The 20,211-nt window shown below is 43.8% G+C and overlaps 1 protein-coding gene across 8 annotated transcripts in view; it reads left to right on the top strand.

Moving 5' to 3' along the window:
• Positions 1 to 20,211, top strand: part of WNK1 (WNK lysine deficient protein kinase 1) — a 125,453-nt gene that overhangs the window by 71,157 nt on the left and 34,085 nt on the right. For 6 of the 8 annotated variants that reach the window (XM_044281384.1, XM_044281385.1, XM_044281383.1 and 3 more), the window contains exons 5-9: positions 12,241 to 12,329; positions 13,342 to 13,561; positions 14,524 to 14,872; positions 14,998 to 15,176; positions 18,682 to 18,918. In XM_044281384.1, coding sequence (XP_044137319.1) covers positions 12,241 to 12,329; positions 13,342 to 13,561; positions 14,524 to 14,872; positions 14,998 to 15,176; positions 18,682 to 18,918 — 1,074 coding nt within the window. Of the gene's footprint in view, positions 1 to 8,449; positions 8,686 to 12,240; positions 12,330 to 13,341; positions 13,562 to 14,523; positions 14,873 to 14,997; positions 15,177 to 18,681; positions 18,919 to 20,211 lie in introns of those variants that run through there. The other 2 variants (XM_044281388.1, XM_044281389.1) reach the window with 2 other exon arrangements.

Raw genomic sequence — 20,211 nt, 5'->3', positions numbered from 1 at the left:
TGCCGGAAGTGAACTTTTCTTAGACTCGGTGACATACCTGGTCCCTTGCAGGAGCGCTGAAGCCTCTTCTTCTGGCTGCTCAGGGAGCCCGGTGATGTCACCGGCACTGATGAGCGGGCTTTAGCGCTGCTCTAGCCGGTAAAATGGCTAGTGCAGCGCTAAAGCCCCGCCCATCAGTGCCGGTGCCGTCACCGAACACACTGCCCGGCAGTGTTATTGTAAACGAAAGCCTTTGCCCTGCGTGATTTAGCACAACACAAAGGAGAGCATCGGAGCATGAACTGCTCCGATGCTCAAGTCAGGGGGGTTGCCTGGGTGAAAATAAAGGTTTGTCCGGGTTCAGCTCTGAACCCGGAGAACCTCTTTTAAATGTTTAGTTCATGACAGTACAATTTAGAAAATGACTGAACAAGTATGTCTTGTTTGGAAGGATTACCAGGCGAAAGTCTCTTTTCTAAAAAGTACATGGCAGCACGGATTAAATTTGCAAAGTTGCATCTGAACAAACCACAAGACTTCTGGAACAATGGGGTAAATTGATCAAAACTGGTTTAAAGGAAAACTAAGTTACTTATCAGATTTCACCTTTCATTTTTTCAAAGCTTGGCCAAAACAGGGTCGTGCAACAGGACAATTATCCCAAGCACACCAGCAAATCTACAATTCAATGGCTGGAAAAGAAAATAATCAAGGTTTTCCAATGGCCCAGTCAAAGTCCAGACCTTAACCCAATTGAAATGCTGTGGTAGGACCTTAAAGGGAACTTGGCACGCTCAATATAGTGACTGAGCTTAAGGCGCAATATTATAGCAGGACAAGCTGAATGGATTCATATAGCACGCTGCTGTAAGGCCCCTTTCACACGGGCAAGTTTTCCGTGCGGGTGCGATGCGTGCGGTGAACGTATTGCACCCACACTGAATCCTGACCCATTCTTTTCTATGGGGCTGTGCACATGAGCGGTGATTTTCACGCATCACTTGTGCGTTGAGTGAAAATCGCAGCATGCTCTATATTGTCCGATTTTTCACGCGACGCAGGCCCCATAGAAGTGAATGGGAAGCGTGAAAATCGCATAGCATCCGCAAGCAAGTACGGATGCGGTGCGATTTTCACGCACGGTTGCTAGGAGACGATCGGGATGGAGACCCGATCATTATTATTTTCCCTTATAACATGGTTATAAGGGAAAATAATAGCATTCTGAATACAGAATGCATAGTAAAACAGCGCTAGAGGGGTTAAAAAAAATAATAATATATATTTAACTCACCTTAGTCCACTTGATCGCGAAGCCGGCATCTCCTTGTGTCTCTTCTGCTGAACAGGACCTGGGGTGAGCTGCTGCATTAAATAGAGGTTAAGGACCTTTGATGACGTCACTCCGGTCATCACATGGTACGTCACATGATCTTTTACCATGGTGATTCACCATGGTAAAAGACCATGTGATGACCGGAGTGACGTCATCAAAGGTCCTTAACTTCTATTTAATGCAGCAGCTCACCCCAGGTCCTGTTCAGCAGAAGAGACACAAGGAGATGCCGGCTTCGCGATCAAGTGGACTAAGGTGAGTTAAATTTAAAAAAAAAAAAAAATTTTAACCATGTTATAAGGGAAAATAATACAATCTTCAGAACATCAATCCCAAGCCCGAACTTCTGTGAAGAAGTTCGGGTTTGGGTACCAAACATGCGTGATTTTTCTCACGCGAGTGCAACGCATGACAATGTTTTGCACTCGCGCAGAAAAATCGCGCATTTTCCCGCAACGCACCCGGCTCTTATCCGGGCAAAAAAAAACTGACGCCCGTGTGAAAGAGGCCTTAGTGTTGTGCCGTCCACAAATCGCAGATCCTAGCTGTGAGCATGCTCCGCCTCCCCCCTTCCCCATCTAGAGAAGTCCTCTGCAAAATGGACAAGAATTGGACATGTGCTATCTTTGGACATGTCCTAAGGATAGGCCATCAATATTCAAATCCCAGAAAACCCTTTTAAGATAATGGGTCAGCATCAGATCCTCAGAAACTTTGGCCGTGTGCATGAGCCCTTATTCTGTTTTCCTATATCTCCTTTGTATTAAATGTTTCCTTTTTGTTTTGTTTTTTTGTGTGTGGGGGGAGGGCTTGTTACAATACAAATGGTTAGATTTATTTTAACATTTTTAATATAAATTGATTTTGGCTGTATATTTATAATCTTTTTCTAACTTTTGGGTCAAGCAGTGGTTGAATAACTGAACTGTCAGTTGTCTCACAGCAGATTGTCATCCCAAGTCTACAAGGCTTGTCACTGGGAGTGTTTTAGCGGGTTGTTACATGACCTTTTAAAAAAATGAGGTGAGCAGAATACAGCCGCAATAAATACTTGTTTATATGGAAGTATATTCCTATTTTGACCTTCATTGTTTGCTACAATGAAGAATTCTGTATCTTGCTTTTCTGTGGCGACCAGTGAAGGCGAGGTCTGGAAACTATAAAAAAAAAAAAAAAAAAAAAAAAAAAAAGACTGCGGCAGTTCACATATAATTACAGTGGCGTCCAATGTCGTCTGATCACTGGGTATATTGGAAATGTTACGACCTTGGGCGGTGCAATCCAGCTCAGTCACAGGGTCCAGTGTCCACATATTAGTTCTTACATTTGTATCTCTGTACAAGTCTACAATGTATCACGTCTCTGTACAATGGGCTGTGGGAAACCCTTACCCTGCATATCATGGGCTCACAGACTCCCCCCTCAGGGTTACATAATATCATCTGATGACTGTTCAGTACTGTGACTGGCCCAGAACCCCTTGTTGTGTCTGGCGTTTGTTGTCCAGTATGAATCCACGGCAAATCTGTGTTTTAAAACGCCCAATCTGCCTCACATAGACTTTAATGGAAATCTTTGCTCATCAAATGGGCCTAAATCTGCAGGCTTTTCTGTGGCAGAGATCTGAGGGTCAGCCTTTGATTTCTGTCATGGATTCAAAGCCAGATACTGGCCGATACGCCAGGCATTCCCGATTTATGGGCAGCTCATTAGAGCTGCATTTACATGCAGCAGTCTTCCCCTCTGTGTGATGAACGATTGCTACAAAATCCTTTACACAGGGTAATGTGCTGCCAGTAAATGATTATTTTAGGTGCCGCATAAACAATGGATCGGGGCAACAAAGGAGTGTTTTATGTAATAATTGTCCTGACAATCTGCACATTGATTGACTCCTGCAGCGACCGTTAAAAAAAGACAGTTTGTTCGTTGCTTGAGGACCTACAACATAATCAACGGATCTGGTTGTCACTCTTGAAAAGGGATGGTAAAAAGCGAGGATTTGTAAAGATTGTGGATTACTGGGTCCATTGTCCTACAATGTTTTTGCTTGATATCTGACCTGGTCGCCCATCCATCTTCTATGTTGTGTTTCGTGTTAAACTCATGGACCATATTGGACAGAACGCACAGGTACAATTGTGGGATTGTTCACTGGTGCGATATCTCTCAGGTTATCTGCTTGATAGACACCTCCTCTTAACCATATTATATGCCATTAATTGTTCTGTCCTATCTCTGGTCACATTGTCACGGTCTTTACTTGCATTTTTAGGAATGATGACTGAATAAGGCAAGATATTTACAGGGGAGACCTTTTTATATGCTGTGTTCAGACACTTAAAGGGATTGTCCCACATGAGCCAAAATTGGGCCAAAGGCAGGGGGAGGTGTGATGCCAGCCTTGCACACAAGTTCAGGGTTGGATGAGATGGCTGATGTTGGCCAACCATCATCTGAAAAACGAGTTTCCAAGGGAAAATATGATCGGCCAGGTTGTGTATGGTGTGCTCATGGATCAGTTTTTCTTTAAAAACCTGGCTCCCTGGTTGTCCAGTTTAGTCTGGCCTGTTGTTTGGATCTTTCAGATGCAGCTAATCATTGTCTGTGTGTACAGTCAACTTAATTCCTTCAGGACCCTGCCATTTTTCACCTTAAAGGGATTCTGTCATGAGATTTGAGGCCTATAACTTAAACAATATGGCCAGGTCCCTACTAATACCCTGAATCCGAAACTGACCTTATTAAATGTGCCTGTGGCTCTATTAGCATATAAAACAGGTTTTTATAACCTGTCATTCACCTACCTAATGTGCCCAATGGGACGTCGCTTCATACAGGGTGCCTGGCTGCAGCCATCTCCGTCTGGTGCCCAGCGCCGCCTTCCCACTAGAAATCGCTGCCCTACCTTTCAATAGAGCCGCCTTCCTCACCTCTGCGCTGCCTCCGAAATCGTCCGCTCTCCTCAGCCAGATCCCGCGCGTGCGCACTAGGTATAACCTGATGCGCCCGTGCGAACTCCTAGCAGCGGCCTCATTGAGCGAAGTGCGCATGCGCCGTCCGGCGCACTTCGCTCAAACCTCCCTTGACCGCCCTATTGCAGCCATCCTCTCACAGCCGCACGGGATCTGGCTGAGGGAACGGACGATTTCTGAGGCGGAGCTGAGGTGAGGGAGGCGGCGCTGAGGTGAGGAGGGCGGCGCTGGGCACCAGACTGACATGGCTGCAGCCGGGCACCCTGTATGAAGCGACGTCCCCTTGGGCACATTAGGTAGGTGAATGACAGGTTATATAAACCTGTTTTATGTGCTAATAGAGCCACAGGCACATTTAATAAGGTCCGTTTTGGATTCAGGGTATTAGTAGGGACCTGGCCATATGTTTAGGTTATAGGCTGCAAATCTGACACGTGTCGCTTTATGTGGTGATAACTTTAAAACGCTTTTATTGATCAAGCCATTCTGAGATTGTTTTCTTGTCACATATTGTACTTCATGACAGTGGTAAATTTGAGTCAAAATATTTCATATTATTCATTAAAAAAATACAAAATTTACCCAAAATTTGAAAGAATTCGCAATTTTCTAAATTTCTATTTCTTTGCTTTTAAAACTGATAGTGATGCCTCCTAAAATAGTTATTACTTTACATTTCCCATGTCTACTTCATGTTTTGATCATTTTGTAAAGGACATTTTCTTTTTTTGGGACATTAAAAGGCTTAGTTTAGAAGTAAATCTTAAAATTAAGAAAATTTCCAAAACCCAATTTTTAAGGACCAGTTCAGGTCTGAAGTCACTTTGTGAGGCTTGCATAATAGAAACCACCCATATTTTGGAAACTACACCCCTCCAAGGTATTCAAAACGGATTTTTCAAACTTTGTTAACACAAGAATTTACAAGAATTCACAAGAATTTAAAGGAACATGTAGATGAAATTTCAGAATTTCACTTTTTTGGCAGATTTTCCATTTTAATCCCCCCCGTTAACAAAGCAATGGTTAACGGCCAAACAAACTTAATATTACCCTGATTTTGTACTTTACAGAAACACCCTATATATGATCGTAAACTGCTGTACAGGCACACGGCATGGCGTATAAGGAAATACTGGGATAATTTTAAGTTGCCACGTCACATTTGAAGACCCCCTGATGCACCCCTATAGTAGAAACTCCCAAAAAATTACCCCGTTTTGGAAACTACGGGATAAGGTGGCAGTTTTGTTAGTACTATTTTAGGGTACATATGATTTTTGGTTGCTCTATATTACACTTTGTGAGGCAAGGTAACAAAAAATTGGCCCACTTTTTTATTTTTTGTTATTTACAATGTTCATCTGACAGGTTAGATCATGTAGTATTTTTATAGAGCAAGTGGTTATGAACACGACAATACCAAAAATGACTACTTTTTTGGTTGTTTCAGTTTTACATAAAGCATTTTTGAAAATTAATTTTTTAGTGATTTTTATTTAAAGGCGCTTATTTTTTGCGGGATGAGGTGACAGCTTGGTACTATTTTAGGGGGCATACGCCTTTTTGATCGCTTGTTGTCTTTGTGATTCAAGGTGACAAAAAAATTTTTTTTTTTAGCACAGTTTAATTTATTTTATTTTTTTTCTACAGCGTTTAGGTGAGGGGGTGGATCATGTGATATTTTTGTAGAGCTGGTCGTTACAGACGTGGCAATACCCAATATGCATTATTTTTTATTTTTTTTTAAACAATTTTGTTTTATTTATTTGAAACTTTCTTTATTATGAAAAACCCTTTTACTATCCCCCCCCCCTCCTCTCCCCACCCCACTCTGAGACTTCAATTTCTGGGGTCCGATCCCCTCTGCAATGCATTACAATACAACCTGTGAAAGGCATCGGGCCCCTGCCACCCCACCGACTTTCACACTTGCGGCAGTGTGATCCGGCGGGCAGTTCCGTCGTCGGAACGGGCCGCCGGATCCGCCGCTGACTGAAAGCATTTGTGAGACGGATCCGGATGCGGATCCGTCTCGCAAATGCATTGCAAGGACGGATCCGTCTCTCCACTTGTCATGCGGACCGACGGATCCGTCTTGTACATTTTTTCACATTTTTACCGATATGTAAAATGTATTCTGAATGCCGGATCCGGCGCTAATACATTCCTATGGGAAAAAATGCCGGATCCGGCGTTCAGACATGTCTTCAGTTTTTTTCGCCGGAGAGAAAACCGTAGCATGCTGCAGTTTTCTCTTTTGCCTGATCAGTCAAAACGACTGAACTGAAGACATCCTGATGCAAACTGCGGATTACTCTCCATTCAGAATGCATGGGGATAAAACTGATCAGTTCTTTTGCGGTATAGAGCCCCTGTGACGGAACTCTATGCCGGAAAAGAAAAACGCAAGTGTGAAAGTACCCTCAGCCGTATCGGGAAGCTGGCAGCTTTCCAAGGACAGCGCTGTACATCGTATAGTGGCAGTACTTGGTACTGCAGCTCAGCCCCATTGAATGCAACTAGGCCATGTGACCAATGTACAGTGATGTCACTGGCCTAAGAAGAGCCTGTGGCGTCTGCTGCCTCTTCTAACAGCTGATCAGTGGGGGCCCTTGGCAATCCTTCAGCTCTGATACTGAGGATAAGCCGTAAATATCTTTTCCTGGATAACTCAACAAAATAAGCATTTCTCACCTATAGAATTGTTCTGGTACTACCTGCCAGGCTTCATTACCGATGATGCCACATTGAGAACATGTGACCGCTACAGCCTCCCACTGGCCTGAACAGTGTACATTGCAGACCAGTGGTTGGCTGCAGCGATCACGTGTTATCTATGTAACATCAGCACTGCATCCTCTAAGCCAGAGGTCAGGAACCTTCGGCACTCCATCCATTCATTTCTGTGAGAGTTCTGAGAAGAGCAGAGGAAGTATGCATGCTGGGAGTTGTAGTTTCACAACAGCTGGAGTGCCGGAGGTTGCCTACCCCTGCTCTAAGCAGACTGCTGAGCTGTATGTGTGGGACTGGTGTCAATAGTGAGCCTTCCTCTGTAATCAGAGTTGTAACTAGCAGCACTAGTCCCAAACATGCAGCTCCTATGCTGCAGGTGATGCAATGCATGTGAATCTGGTCAGAGTGAAGTGGGGGTATAGCTGTAACCTGGCACTTCATCGTCCCCGCTCTCTGCCCACAATGGAGGCGATTTATCAAGACTGGTGTTGCTGAAGGCAACCAATCAGATTCCATCTTTAATTTTTCAGAGCTCTTTGAACGAATGGATTCAGAACGAACCTGATTTTGTACTAAATTTCCCAAATACTTTGCATTCTAACAAACCCTGAATTTTTTGTGATTCATTTCGAATGAAGCCCAGAGAGAGAGGGGACAGCATCTGTCCAAACCAAATTGAAAAATTCTGTGATCCTGAAACAAACCAAATCTCAAAAGGTTTACGCCTCTCTAATACATTTCTGATCATAGAGGGGGGGGGGGGGGAAGAAACCAACTTAAAGTCTGAAGTATGGATGTGACAAGTTCCCTAAGCCCAAATTTTAGGTGGGTGACAGAAAAAGGCCACCATTGCAGTTGCCACCCTAGCTCCAGGTACCACTGCAGATTCACTGGCTGGTGACACCTCTAGTGGCAGCTGTTTTGGTGACCGTACTGTTGTCACCCAGCTTGTCCTGGTATGTATGGAACTTTGTATATACAGGGGCGTAGCTAACAGCTCATGGACCTTGGTGCAAGAGTTCATCTTGGGGCCCCCCTTCTCTCAGTGCGTTGTATGTCTTCTTATGTGGCACAAGGGTCTTTGGGCCCCCTCAGGCTCCTGGGCCCAGTAGCGACTGCTACCTCTGCACCCCCTATAGCTACGCCCATGTATACAAGAGTGATAGGAGTTATCTGTACTGCTTGTATTGGGTTAATTTATCTCTGGCAATAAGGGGTTAAGAAAAACAATGTTATGGATACAGTTTTGTATGGTAGAAGATGGAGAAATGTGTGTATTTTATAGATGGAGGTCCTTGTATTATTATGGGAGGTCGGTGCTGTCCACCAATAGTAAGCTTGGAGGGGTGGTACTGGGTGAGGGCTGGCAGAACACATTACCTGTTCTTCCCCTCCCTGGCTCTTGGCTTCTGCAGCTCCGGTGAAGGTTTCTCTGGCTTCTTGTGATCTCATTTTCCCAGCACAATGTCTAGCTCCGTTTGTGGTTGTCGCCTTTCATCTGCCGTGCAGTGACTGGGAGACCCCCACGTGCTCTCCTGAACTGTCCCTGTCCAGGGCTGCTTTGTAATGGATTATATCTGGAAGGATTTCTGCCCTGTAATCCTCATAGTGAACTCTCGCTGCTGCTGCTGCTCCCCCCGGGATTGTCCGGGCAGTCAGGTGGGTGAATGTGGGTGCTCAGTCCTGTTTAACTTGGGCTGGCTGTACTTGCCCTGTTATCTGTGCTGTAAAGACGAGACCCTACACCTGTGCAGTGGAGTACAACCTATTGTTCTATGTTATCAGCCATTTCAGGCTGACTTGTGTTCTCCCTTCTCATTGGTGAGGAATATTCCCATCTCCTTCTCCGATTCTGACAGTAGTTGTTCTCCTTTTAAACTTTGATTGGATTTATAAGGACCGTGTAGGAGATTGCCATCACTTATGTGTGGACTGTCATGAACTTTCCTTATTGAAGACCTATTTAGGTCATGGGGGCAGAGGTCCTGTTACTTCTAGGAGATTAGTTTTTGTGTATTTGTCAGGTGACTGTTAACAGCGCCCCCTCCCCCTCTAGTTAATGATATAATAATGGGCTGTATGTTCCTATCCCCAGTGGCCCCTCTGCACTTTTAGAATCTGTCAGTACTGGACTTTTTGTCCAGGGCACTAGCTCGACCCAGTGATAAGAAATGTGTCACAGTTTAAAGAGGACCTGTCGCCACCAAATGCAGCGCTGTCTGCTGGCAGCATGATATAGAGCAGGAGGAGCTGAGCAGATTGCTATAAGCTTTGTGCGAAAAGATTCAGTAAAAGGTATCATTTATACATTAAATCTCTGAACTTAAAGCAGTCATCTCGCTTCAATAAATGGCATTTATTGTGTAGATAGAGACTACAACCGGCACTTACTGATGTATTATTGTCCATATTGCCTCCTTTGCTGGCTTGATTCATTTTTCCATCACGTTTTACACTGATCGTTTCCATGGTTGCGACCACTCTGCAATCCATCAGTGGTGGCCGTGCTTGTGCAGTATAGGAAAAAGCGACAGCCCGGACCGTGGGGCTTTTAAAAAAATGCCATTTGGCTACTTTGCCCAACTTGCCCTAAACATATTAGAATAGATTAAAATGAAACCTTTATCATATCATTCATATTAAAAGTAGTGATAATGAAAGTGCACTTTCATTATCACTACTTTTTAATATGAATGATAAAGGTTTAATTTTAATCTATTCTAATTTGTTTGGGGAAAGTTGGGGCAAAGTAGCCAAATGGCATTTTTTTTAAAGTATCTCCTGTGAGTTGCGCCCTCTCTAAGCTGGGTCTTTTCTTCCTGTTGGTTCCCAGTGGGATCGCACATGCACAGCAGCTCCCGTCCTGGACACCTCCGTATGGACCATCAGAATACATTCAGTGCCCTGTATTAGCGTGATCCATGGGATAAATGCAATTTGCTGAAGTGAGGCAACCCTTTTAAGCCCACCCCTGTGACTAGCTATCAGTGACTGACCGTTATCTGTGTATACAAACTGTTATACAGAGAATGCAATCAGTCCTGTCACCAAGCAATGCAGTGCAATCTGCAGGCAGCATGGTATAGAGCAGAAGAAGATTGCTATATGGGTTTTATGGGAAAAGATTCAGTGAAACTTGGATTTTATACGTCTAGACCTTTTTGCTTTTTTAAATTCTGGTTGGTATTGGATTTTTGGGGGTCCCATACCCTCTGCAGCTTCCCTGAGATGAACAGACCATCCAGTTGATCATGCAGGTGGCTGCTCCGTACATTTCTATGAGAATTCCGGAAACTACAAGTACAGCGCTCGGCTTTCTCTGGAACTCCCATAGAAATTAATGAAGCTGCCATGCACAACCAGCTGGAACACCCCGTTAGCTGGACAGCTGGAACACCCCGTTAAGTATAAAAAAAAAAATTGCTACGGTTTAGATGTATAAATTACTGAATCTTTACCCACATAACTATATATATCAATCTGCTCCGCTCCTCCTGCTCTATAACATGCTACCTACAGATTGCACTGCATTTTGTGGTGACAGATCCTCTTTAACAGTGTGATTTATATAAGGTGTTACAATCCGTCCAATCACAGCATTGCACTCTGAGCCATTTGTCAGGAATTGCTATACACATATAATGATGATTCCCTATTCTCCCCATGTACAACCACTGGCCAGGATTGGTAGCGGCTCTGGTCACGATTGATCGCTCTGTATTTTGTCACTGCTGTCTCTTGCCTAGTGTGTAAATTCTGGAAACTTGTAGGTGTTGATTCTACACCTATATATTCTCCTGATGTGATAATCATTCATATCCATAACAGCCAGGGCCATTTCTATTACATTCAGTGCTTTATTGTTACATCTCACAAACATCTGGTAAAGCCAATGAAAAGCAATGTCAGAAGGGACCGCTTACTGCATATATTAAGATGATAAATAATATAATTCATATATGTCATGGATTGGACAACAATTTGGTAAATTCATTGATATTCAATTGTGGATCAAATTCATGATTCCCAATAACTTCCATCCATATGTGCAAAAATGTTATATATAGAACTAAATAAGAGGTAAAAAATGTGTGCTATATAGCGATCTCTGTGTGTGTGTATATACACACACACACACACACACACACACATATACATATATATATATATATATATATATATATATATATATATACACACACAGACATACACACATATATACACATACACACATATATACACATACACACATATATACACATACACACATATATACACATACACACATATATACACACACACATATATACACACACACACATATATACACACACACACATATATACACACACACACATACATATATATATACACACACACACACATATATACACACACACCCCATCTGTAGCCAGGACATATATAAAAGGTAAGCTCTAACACTATACCTATATAATATGCTGAGGTGAAAATAAGATATAATTATCTCAACATTTCATTAGTATGATACACTGTGATACGACCAAATAAGCATATAGTAACAAATCCCTCAAGTTTGAACATGCAGTACTCTGCAGACCAACGCATTTCATCCCAACTGCTTCTTCTGGGGGTACTTCCAAGCTGGTGCAAAACAATAACTCCCAGTAGACTGGAGTCCCCTGCATCAGGTTAGTATCTCATGTTGAACTTGGCTGTATATGGGGACAGGTCAGCGTTGTTTCAGAACTCTCCATATTCCCTAGCCCAGTGATAGGCAAACTGCGGCTCTCCAGCTGTTGCAGAACTACAACTCCCAGCATGCAAAGACTGCCTACAGCAGGGCATGGTGGGAGTTGTAGTTTTGTAACAGCTGGAGAGCCACAGTTTGCCTATCACTGCCCTAGCCTTTACAGTACAAGCTGCAGAACAGAGCCTTGGTTGTATCGAACAACTAGTTTAATTGGAAATGCAGACTAGGAAGCTATGGCTTTTTGGGGCTTTGTGTGATACTGTGAATATTGAAATCCATTAGCCGCACTTACTGCACCTACATTTACATTTAATGAGATTATGGAAATAGAGACTTCTGCACCGAGGATAACACCTTCTGGAATCTGTGTCCAGGATATGTGCCCAGGCATCTCATGTATTCCATTGGATTCTAGGTGTACTATTAAATGATGGTGGTGATGACCCTCTGCTTCTCTGATCTGTCTCGTGCTCTGTTTGCAGGGTGTGAAGCCGGCTAGCTTTGATAAGGTTGCCATTCCAGAGGTGAAAGAGATCATCGAGGGATGCATCCGGCAGAATAAAGATGAAAGGTCTGAACTCGCAGGAAATATCACCTCTTTCGTGGTTAGGGCTTAGGCTACTTTCACACTCTCGTTTTGGATTCCGTTTGCAAGATCAGTTTCAGGGCTCTCACAAGCGGTCCAAAACGGATCCGTTTTACCCTAATGCATTCTGAATGGATAAGGATCCGCTCAGAATGGAGGCGGACACCAAAACGCTGCTTGCAGAGGCAAACGGATCCGCTACCCATTGACTTTTAATGGTGTTCAAGACTGATCTGTTTGGACAATGTTAAAGATAATACAAACTGATCCGTTTTGAACAGATGCATGCGGTTGTATTATCGGTGCGGATCCGTATGTGCAGATCCATGACTGATTTGCACCAAACGTGAGTGTGAAAGTAGCTTTTTTTTCCTCCTTCTTTTCTTCCCCCTTCTCCCCTATGTTCGTTCTATTAGGAGCCGGCCCTTCCACTCCACAAAATGCCACACAGCTGGTAACCTTGTTTTGCGGATCTGCAATTTGTAATCTCGTACACTGTGCTGGTACTGTAATACGCTGCAGATTTTCCACACAGGAATCAGCACAGAAAAACTGCACGTCTTCTGCAATGTGTGCAGGTGGCTTTACACTCCATTACATAATGTATTTAAGGCGCTGAGGAATATGTCAGCGCTGTGTGAGTAAAAACCAGGCCGGCCATGTTTATATCCAGGGCTGCGGTCAGATTCTCCTGCTTAGTCTCGCACCTATTTGCCATGTGACGTAAGAGCTGAGTGCTAACTGTAGCCATCATCTCCCAGAATGCACTGCTCTGGTAACAGAAAACCAGCAGGATTCTCAGTGCAGCTTTAGACCTAACAGGAGAATAAAACGTACAAAAAATTAGCCATTTTGCAAAGTCACCTAGTGTCGTTTTTTTATTTTTTTATTTTTTTTGTTTTTCTAAAGCCAGGCAAGAGAAATCTTCTGTGATTCTAGGTTTATATTGGAAAATATGGGTCAGTGTGCAGCTAATTCTCCCCAATGTTTTGGGCAGGTACGCCATCAAGGACCTCCTGAACCATGCATTCTTCCAAGAGGAGACTGGGGTGCGAGTGGAACTGGCAGAAGAAGATGATGGAGAGAAGATCGCTATCAAACTATGGCTACGCATTGAGGACATCAAGAAGTTAAAAGGCAAATACAAGGATAACGAGGCCATAGAATTCTCCTTTGATTTGGAGAGGGACGTCCCTGATGATGTAGCCCAAGAAATGGTGTGTACTCATATTTAACTTTTATTATTATCTTAAAGGTACACTACTCCCATTATTCCCTGTTATCGGTCATTTCAGCATAGGGAGAGGTTGAATGCAGAACAGGTGAATACAGTCTATTGCTTCCTATTATCGGGCCTCTAAAGGGGTTTTCTCACTTCAGTAAATGGCATTTGTTATGTAGATAAAGTTAATACAAGCCACTTACTAATGTATTTGTCAGTATTGCTTCCTTTGCTGGCTTGATTCATTTTTCCGTCACATTATACACTGTTTGTTTGTTTCCAGGGGTAGCAACCACCCTGCAGTCCATCATGCTTGCATAGTATAGGAAAAGGCGCCAACCTCCTTGCTGGCTGGGACCATAGGAGCGTACATAGGCACGCATGTGCAGTTTACAATGTGATGGAGAAATGAATCCAGGCAGCAAAGGAGGCAATATGGACAATCTAAATACATTAGTAAATGTCTTGTATTAACTTGATATGCGTGATAAATGCCATTTGCTGAAGTGAGACAACCCCTTTTAATACTGAAGAGGCTAGCTGTAGTCTGGAATTGGTGATCTGAAGTGTTGAATGCTCCTGCCCCCAAAGATAACTACTTTGCCATATCTCCATTGCTGAGGACATCCATACGTTTGTATCCATATGCGTGACTCAGTCGCTCCCCTTATAACACTGCTGTACTATATATACTTGTAAGCTGCGGTAGTCCTTCTGCGGCAGGACTGTGAGGTCTCAGGCTTATTCTGAGTTAACCACAGTCAATTTACTCTGTGGAATTCAAATATCTGGTCACATTCTCCTTTCTCCTAAAATTCCTTGGCTGCATTCCCACCCACCCTTATGTTTCCAAATGGTATATGCCACGCCATACAAAATCCATGTGAATGTTACCATTCAATTTTTCTTTAAACAAAATTTGTGCCCCTAAATTTAACTTCTCCTCACTCAATTTAGGTGGAATCTGGCTTTGTCTGTGAAGGAGATCACAAAACCATGGCCAAGGCTATCAAAGATCGTGTGTCGCTGATCAAACGCAAAAGAGAGCAGCGGCAGCAGGTGCGGGAGGAACAGGAAAAAAGGAAACTAGAAGAGAGCGCCTTGCAGAAACAGGTGCAGCAGACTGATGTGCAGCCCCAGAGTCCCCCTACGGGCACTGTTAAAGCCTCCACAGCACAGGCAGTCTCTGGTCCAGCCACGACTGCGTCCACAACTGTGCCAATCACTGCCACGTCCCAAGTAGAGCCGGAGGAGCCCGAGGCTGATCAGCATCTGCAGTATCAGCAGCCCACTATATCCGTGACATGTGAGTCCTGAGGAGGGTGGGGGAGATAGTCCAGGTTCTCATTAGAAACACTTGTACTTTGTGGCTTCAACTCAAATCAACTGCTTTATATTTGACTGTCTCCTCTGTCCTGTCTTCCTTCTCAGCGGATGGCACTGTTGACAGTGGTCAGGGGTCCTCTGTGTATTCGGAGTCACGACTTGGCAGTCAGCTAACGGTCTCCTACAGTTCTCCACAGGACCTAGGGGTCTCCTCCACTGTTGCATCCAGCTACAGCACCGCAAGCCTCCAGCCTCAGACAGGTGGATTCAGCACATCTGTGGGGGTAAGCAGCCAGATACAGTTCACGTGTGGAGTCAGTGGAGATGGTCTTTACGTGCAGCCTGCCATAAAGAGATTTCCCTTTATTAATCCGGATTCTGCAGCAGCAGGTTTTCACTGCTGCTTTGACATTTTTTCAGGAGTTGCCTGGTCCACCAATTTTGCCAAATTTTGGTAATTTTCTGGAAGCTGTAACTCCTTTGGTGACCCCTGATTATCTCTAATGGGTCGTTTGTGACCATGTGGCATCCCCACAAGATAATATAGTAAAGCTTGTTTTCACTACTCTTTGGGGTACATTGAATCTAGAAAAAGTGATTAGGAACTGTTTTTAATTTTGCACTGAATACCCTATTAAAATTAGTCGGGTTATTCTGACTTTGTGGGTACCTAATATGTGTAGGGTTTTGATATAATGCAATCACAATCAAATGTACATTTTTTTTTTGTTGCTTTTATCTATTGTCAGTTGTTACATTTCTTTTAATACTATTTGACCCTCTATTTTATACTTCTAATCCTTGACCATACTCCTGTGTGCTGATACATTATGCTGTGTCATCACGACACAAGTTGCTGCTAGAGCAGCCCACAGAGTACAGACGGCCCGGTGACCCAACCAAAGGGCAGAGTCCCCTTTCGATTGCCACACTCCCTCTTGGCCAGTTTATTCACACTGTCCCCATGTAGCTGAGGCTGTGAATTCTAGAAATATTTGGTGGGGTGGGGTTTGGGGATGCCTCCATATTGCACAGGGTTATTTTACTATGTTGCATGAGGTTATGTCTCCCGTTGCACTGAGCTATTTGCCTGAACTCCTCCATGCTCAGCCTCCCTTACCCCACCCCTGCCTGTTCCCTTTCATTTATATTGTTTTTAGTTCTGATTTGTACTAATGGCACTGGGCTCCACAGACAGGACAGGAAGCTCTGCTGGATGGCCTGAGGCAGGATCCCAAGACAGCACATTATCCCGCTAATACATACAATCACTGCTCTGGTTCTGTTTCTCTTTCAGTTACTAATTTATTCCCTTAAATTTCTATTTTAATAAATCTGCTTCCGTAATGGAATATTGGAGATTTGAAAACCATATCCACTGGAAATGGACAGCCCAAAAATATTAAATGATCACAGATAAGAATATGGAAAAAATAAAATACAAATCTAAGGCTCTGTTGACATGGCGTGTAAGCCAGGGTGTATATATTACACAGATTCCACACAGTGGCATCCAGACAGTTCAGCATGTCCGCAAAAATTGCATTCCGTTTTTTTGCTGATCCATAGACTTCAATGGGGCCATGTCCTGATTTTCACTGACAAGTATAGGACATGTTTTATTTGTTTTGCGGAGCCGTGGAATGGAAGGAAATTGCCCCGTAGAAGTGAATAGATCTGCATCTAATCCGCAAAAAAACTGATCAGCATTTTTGCAGACAGCCTTGTGGCTATCTGAATGAGCCCTAACACACCATTGCATGGAATAGTGCAGTCTGCTGTGCAGTTCCATGGTTGTGGTTTTGTTTTTTTGGCACAGATGAACACACTTTTTGGCAGCTGTTGGGCTAATGTAACCCTATGGAAATGTTCCATGGCCACATTTAGAGCGTAAGCTTTGTGGGTGTACACTCTATTAGTACATCACAAATATCATAAGAACATAGCTTAATCTGCAAATGTAAAATTCCTGCTTTACTGTATCTGTTCTCTTCTTATATCAAGTCTCTAGTCCCCTCCAGCCCTATATTCATAATTCTGCTGCCTGTCAGTTGAAATATAACTGCAGTGTGCTGGCACACACCACTAAATGTTCAGCTGGGTTCCCCTTTACTCTCTAGAATATAGAAGGCTTCAGCCGGTCACTGTTTTGCTGATCGACAAAGCCTACAGATTAGTTGAGCTCCAGTACGCTACTGCAAGATAGATAATCGGCAGCAGAATGGTAAATGCAGATCTGGGTGTGACTGGAGTATTGTACAGGGTGGAAAACAAGATTAGTAAAGGCTAGTAACTCCTTTTTATATTGAGTTTATCTAACTGGTGGCTTACAGAATAGTAACTTAAAATCTTTCTGCTTGGTATTAGATATCGGCCCTCCATGCACTGACTCCCTTCTGCTTGTGCTTGTACATACACCACAGCCAATCTAAGGGCTCATGCACATGACAAATGGTGTTTTTGCGGTCCTATCCTTGTCTGTGAAATGGAAAAGAATAGGACATGTTCCATTTCTTTTTAGCAGGGTCACGTAACGAACATATGGATGCAGACAGCACACTGTGCGGCTTCAATAAAGAGAACAGGACCACATCAGACCCGCAAAAAATGCGGATCGGATGAGGACAAAAAACACGGTCGTGTGCATGAGCAGAAAGTAAGCAGAGCTTCGGTCTGAAGCATGGAGAGCCACAAAACTGCATCCTGAGTCTCCATTGATACAGGAGTAGAACTTTAGACTCCAATAGACTGTGTAGCTAAGCTGAAGTGACTGATAATAGTTGTACCTAAATGGACCAGTGCTGCAGTGTAAAGCATTGTGAGCAACAGAGCAGCAGCTTCCAAGACAGTAGGTGGATTTCCGACTACCTCAAACTTCAATAGACAACAAATCAATGCTGGCCTGACTGATATTAGTTTTAACCAAATGGAGCTACTCTGTTCCTTTCTTAAAGAGGTTGTCTCATCATAGACAATGGGGACATATACCTAGGCTATACCCCCATTGTCTTATAGGTGCGGGTCCCACCGCTGGGACCCACACCTATATCTACAACGGAGCCCCACAAGGTGATGGCTGGAGGAATCTGGTCCGGCACCACCAAGCTGGCTCCCCATAGAAGTGAATGGAAGCGTACCACGCATGCGTGGCCCCCGCTCCCATTCATTTCTATGGGCCGATGGAAATATTTAGAAAATGAGTAGAGGGCGACTGCGCATGTGCAGTGCGCCCTCCTTCACTTGCTTGGCTCCATTCTCGTTCACTTGCGGGGCTCCACTGCTGGGACCCGCACCTATAAGACAACGGGGGCATATCCTAGCTATATGCCCCCCATTGTCCATGATGAGACAACCCCTTTAAGGAACTTTTCTTTCCTTATTTCTTCTTCTACCTTCTCTGCACAATTTAATGTTTTTTACTTTCTCTTTGTTTTATGTTAATCCATGTGATTTATTATTTTTCCTGCTGTTTTTGGAGCCATCTGCAGTGGTTTCTTTCCTGTCCAGGACCTTTTAAATTAGCAGCATAGACACAAATTTGCTGGACTCTTAAGCCAGAGAAGAAAGGAGACATGACAAGTTTTCCTTGGGTCTGAATAGAGGTCCATGCAGCGCTCCATGGAAGGAGCCAACTGATAGAACCCCCCTCTTCTCAAATGGTCTACATACTGAATCCATTCTGTTAGATACCTCCCTGTTCTTGATATTCTCCCTTACGTCACTTCCATTGTTCCATTTTGTTTCACATTATGTTGATATTCTCGTATGTCTTGTTTTCTTTACCCATAGCCACGCCGGGGTCGTAGCATGTCAGTGTGTGTCCCCATCCTCTCCTCCACCCCTCTCCTACCTTCCTCTTCCCCCAGCACTCCTCCATCTGCCCCCTCCTCTCCTTGCTGGACGTCCCCTGTGGAATCCTTTGCTGAAAAGCTTTCCAAGGCTCTAGAAAGCGTCTTGCCCATGCACTCCAGCAGCACCCGCAGGCACCAGCGGCGATGCAGCCTGCCTACCCTCTATACCAGCCCTGTATGTGTCCTTACCTCTGCACCACCTGGCATGGCAGATAAGTTACCATTAAATGCGTGCGGCTGGTGATAAGTGATTATGAAGAGGAGACAGTTTGGTGAAAGTTGATGGAATTGGTGCACCTTTGCAGGGTAGTAAATCTTCTTGTGGTCATGTGATCGTTTGGTTTCCTTTTTAATTAAGGAGGCGATCATACCCCAGTGATGCCAAAGTCAAAAGCTGAGACCATAGCACATGCCACTTCTAATTTATCACTCTATGGACAACGTAAAGGGTTTTTCCTGTTTATGGAATTGTAACTTGATCCTTGTATGATAAAAAATTCTGCAGCTTTTGAATATACCGTGTCAGATCTTAACCACCTTCAAGATCTCTGCCTGCTGTCGGTAAACAGAAACATTCCTGTTAGCATTCAGAGACTGAAAACTAGTATAGAACTAATACTTCCCACAGCTGAGAGTTTGCTACAGTTCTATTCAGACTAAGCGAACCTCTTGGAGCCACTGCAGTCTGTCACCTAGTATCCATCAATGTATCAGCTGAAAATCTGGCTTGTCTAGAGTCCAGTGATGGCTAACCTCCATCATCACTCCAGCTATGGTAAAGCTACAACTCCCAGCATGCTCCATTCATTTCTATGGAGTTCTGAGAACAGCCAAGCAAGTGTGCATCTTGGGAATTATAGTTTTACCACAGCTGGAGGTTAGCAGTCACAGGTCTAGACAATTCGAATGTAACCACCCCACCGCTTTAAGAAGTATTAAAGGGGTTGTTGTATGTGACTGGTTTCTTACACAAATGGCACCGTACTACAGGTTGTGTATTGTATTCCAGCTCGGCTCGCTTGAAATAAATGGGTCTGAGCTGCGGTACCACACACAGCTCGTGGACAAGTGTGGCACTGTCTTTGGGAGACAACGGTCATGGTAACACATTTCCCAGTGTCTGAATTTTTACAGTCTTTTACTTTATTGAATATGGAGAGGATTTCGGACCCAAATCTTATTAGAAAATTGCAGACCTTTTCATTCCTCGCACAAAACTGGATGATCTCTAGAACATTGACCGCTGGAGATTTGCACCGTTGGTTCAATAGTCACACGACCCCCACTCAGTGGGCATCTCCCTCTTGGCTCCATCCACTTTCACCAGACATGACCTGCCTTGCTAAGCGGTTATCACCATACAGGCTGCATTAATGGTTTGATGGCAGAGATCGGCTGCTGACATATTGCTGTTGCTTTCTAGGGAGATAAATGGTCATGAAGTTAAGCAGAAACTGTTGCGTCAGTA

Source organism: Bufo gargarizans, chromosome 2 (assembly GCF_014858855.1).
Source record: "Bufo gargarizans isolate SCDJY-AF-19 chromosome 2, ASM1485885v1, whole genome shotgun sequence".
Taxonomy (NCBI): domain Eukaryota; kingdom Metazoa; phylum Chordata; class Amphibia; order Anura; family Bufonidae; genus Bufo; species Bufo gargarizans.
This window is presented reverse-complemented; position numbering and strand designations above follow the sequence as displayed.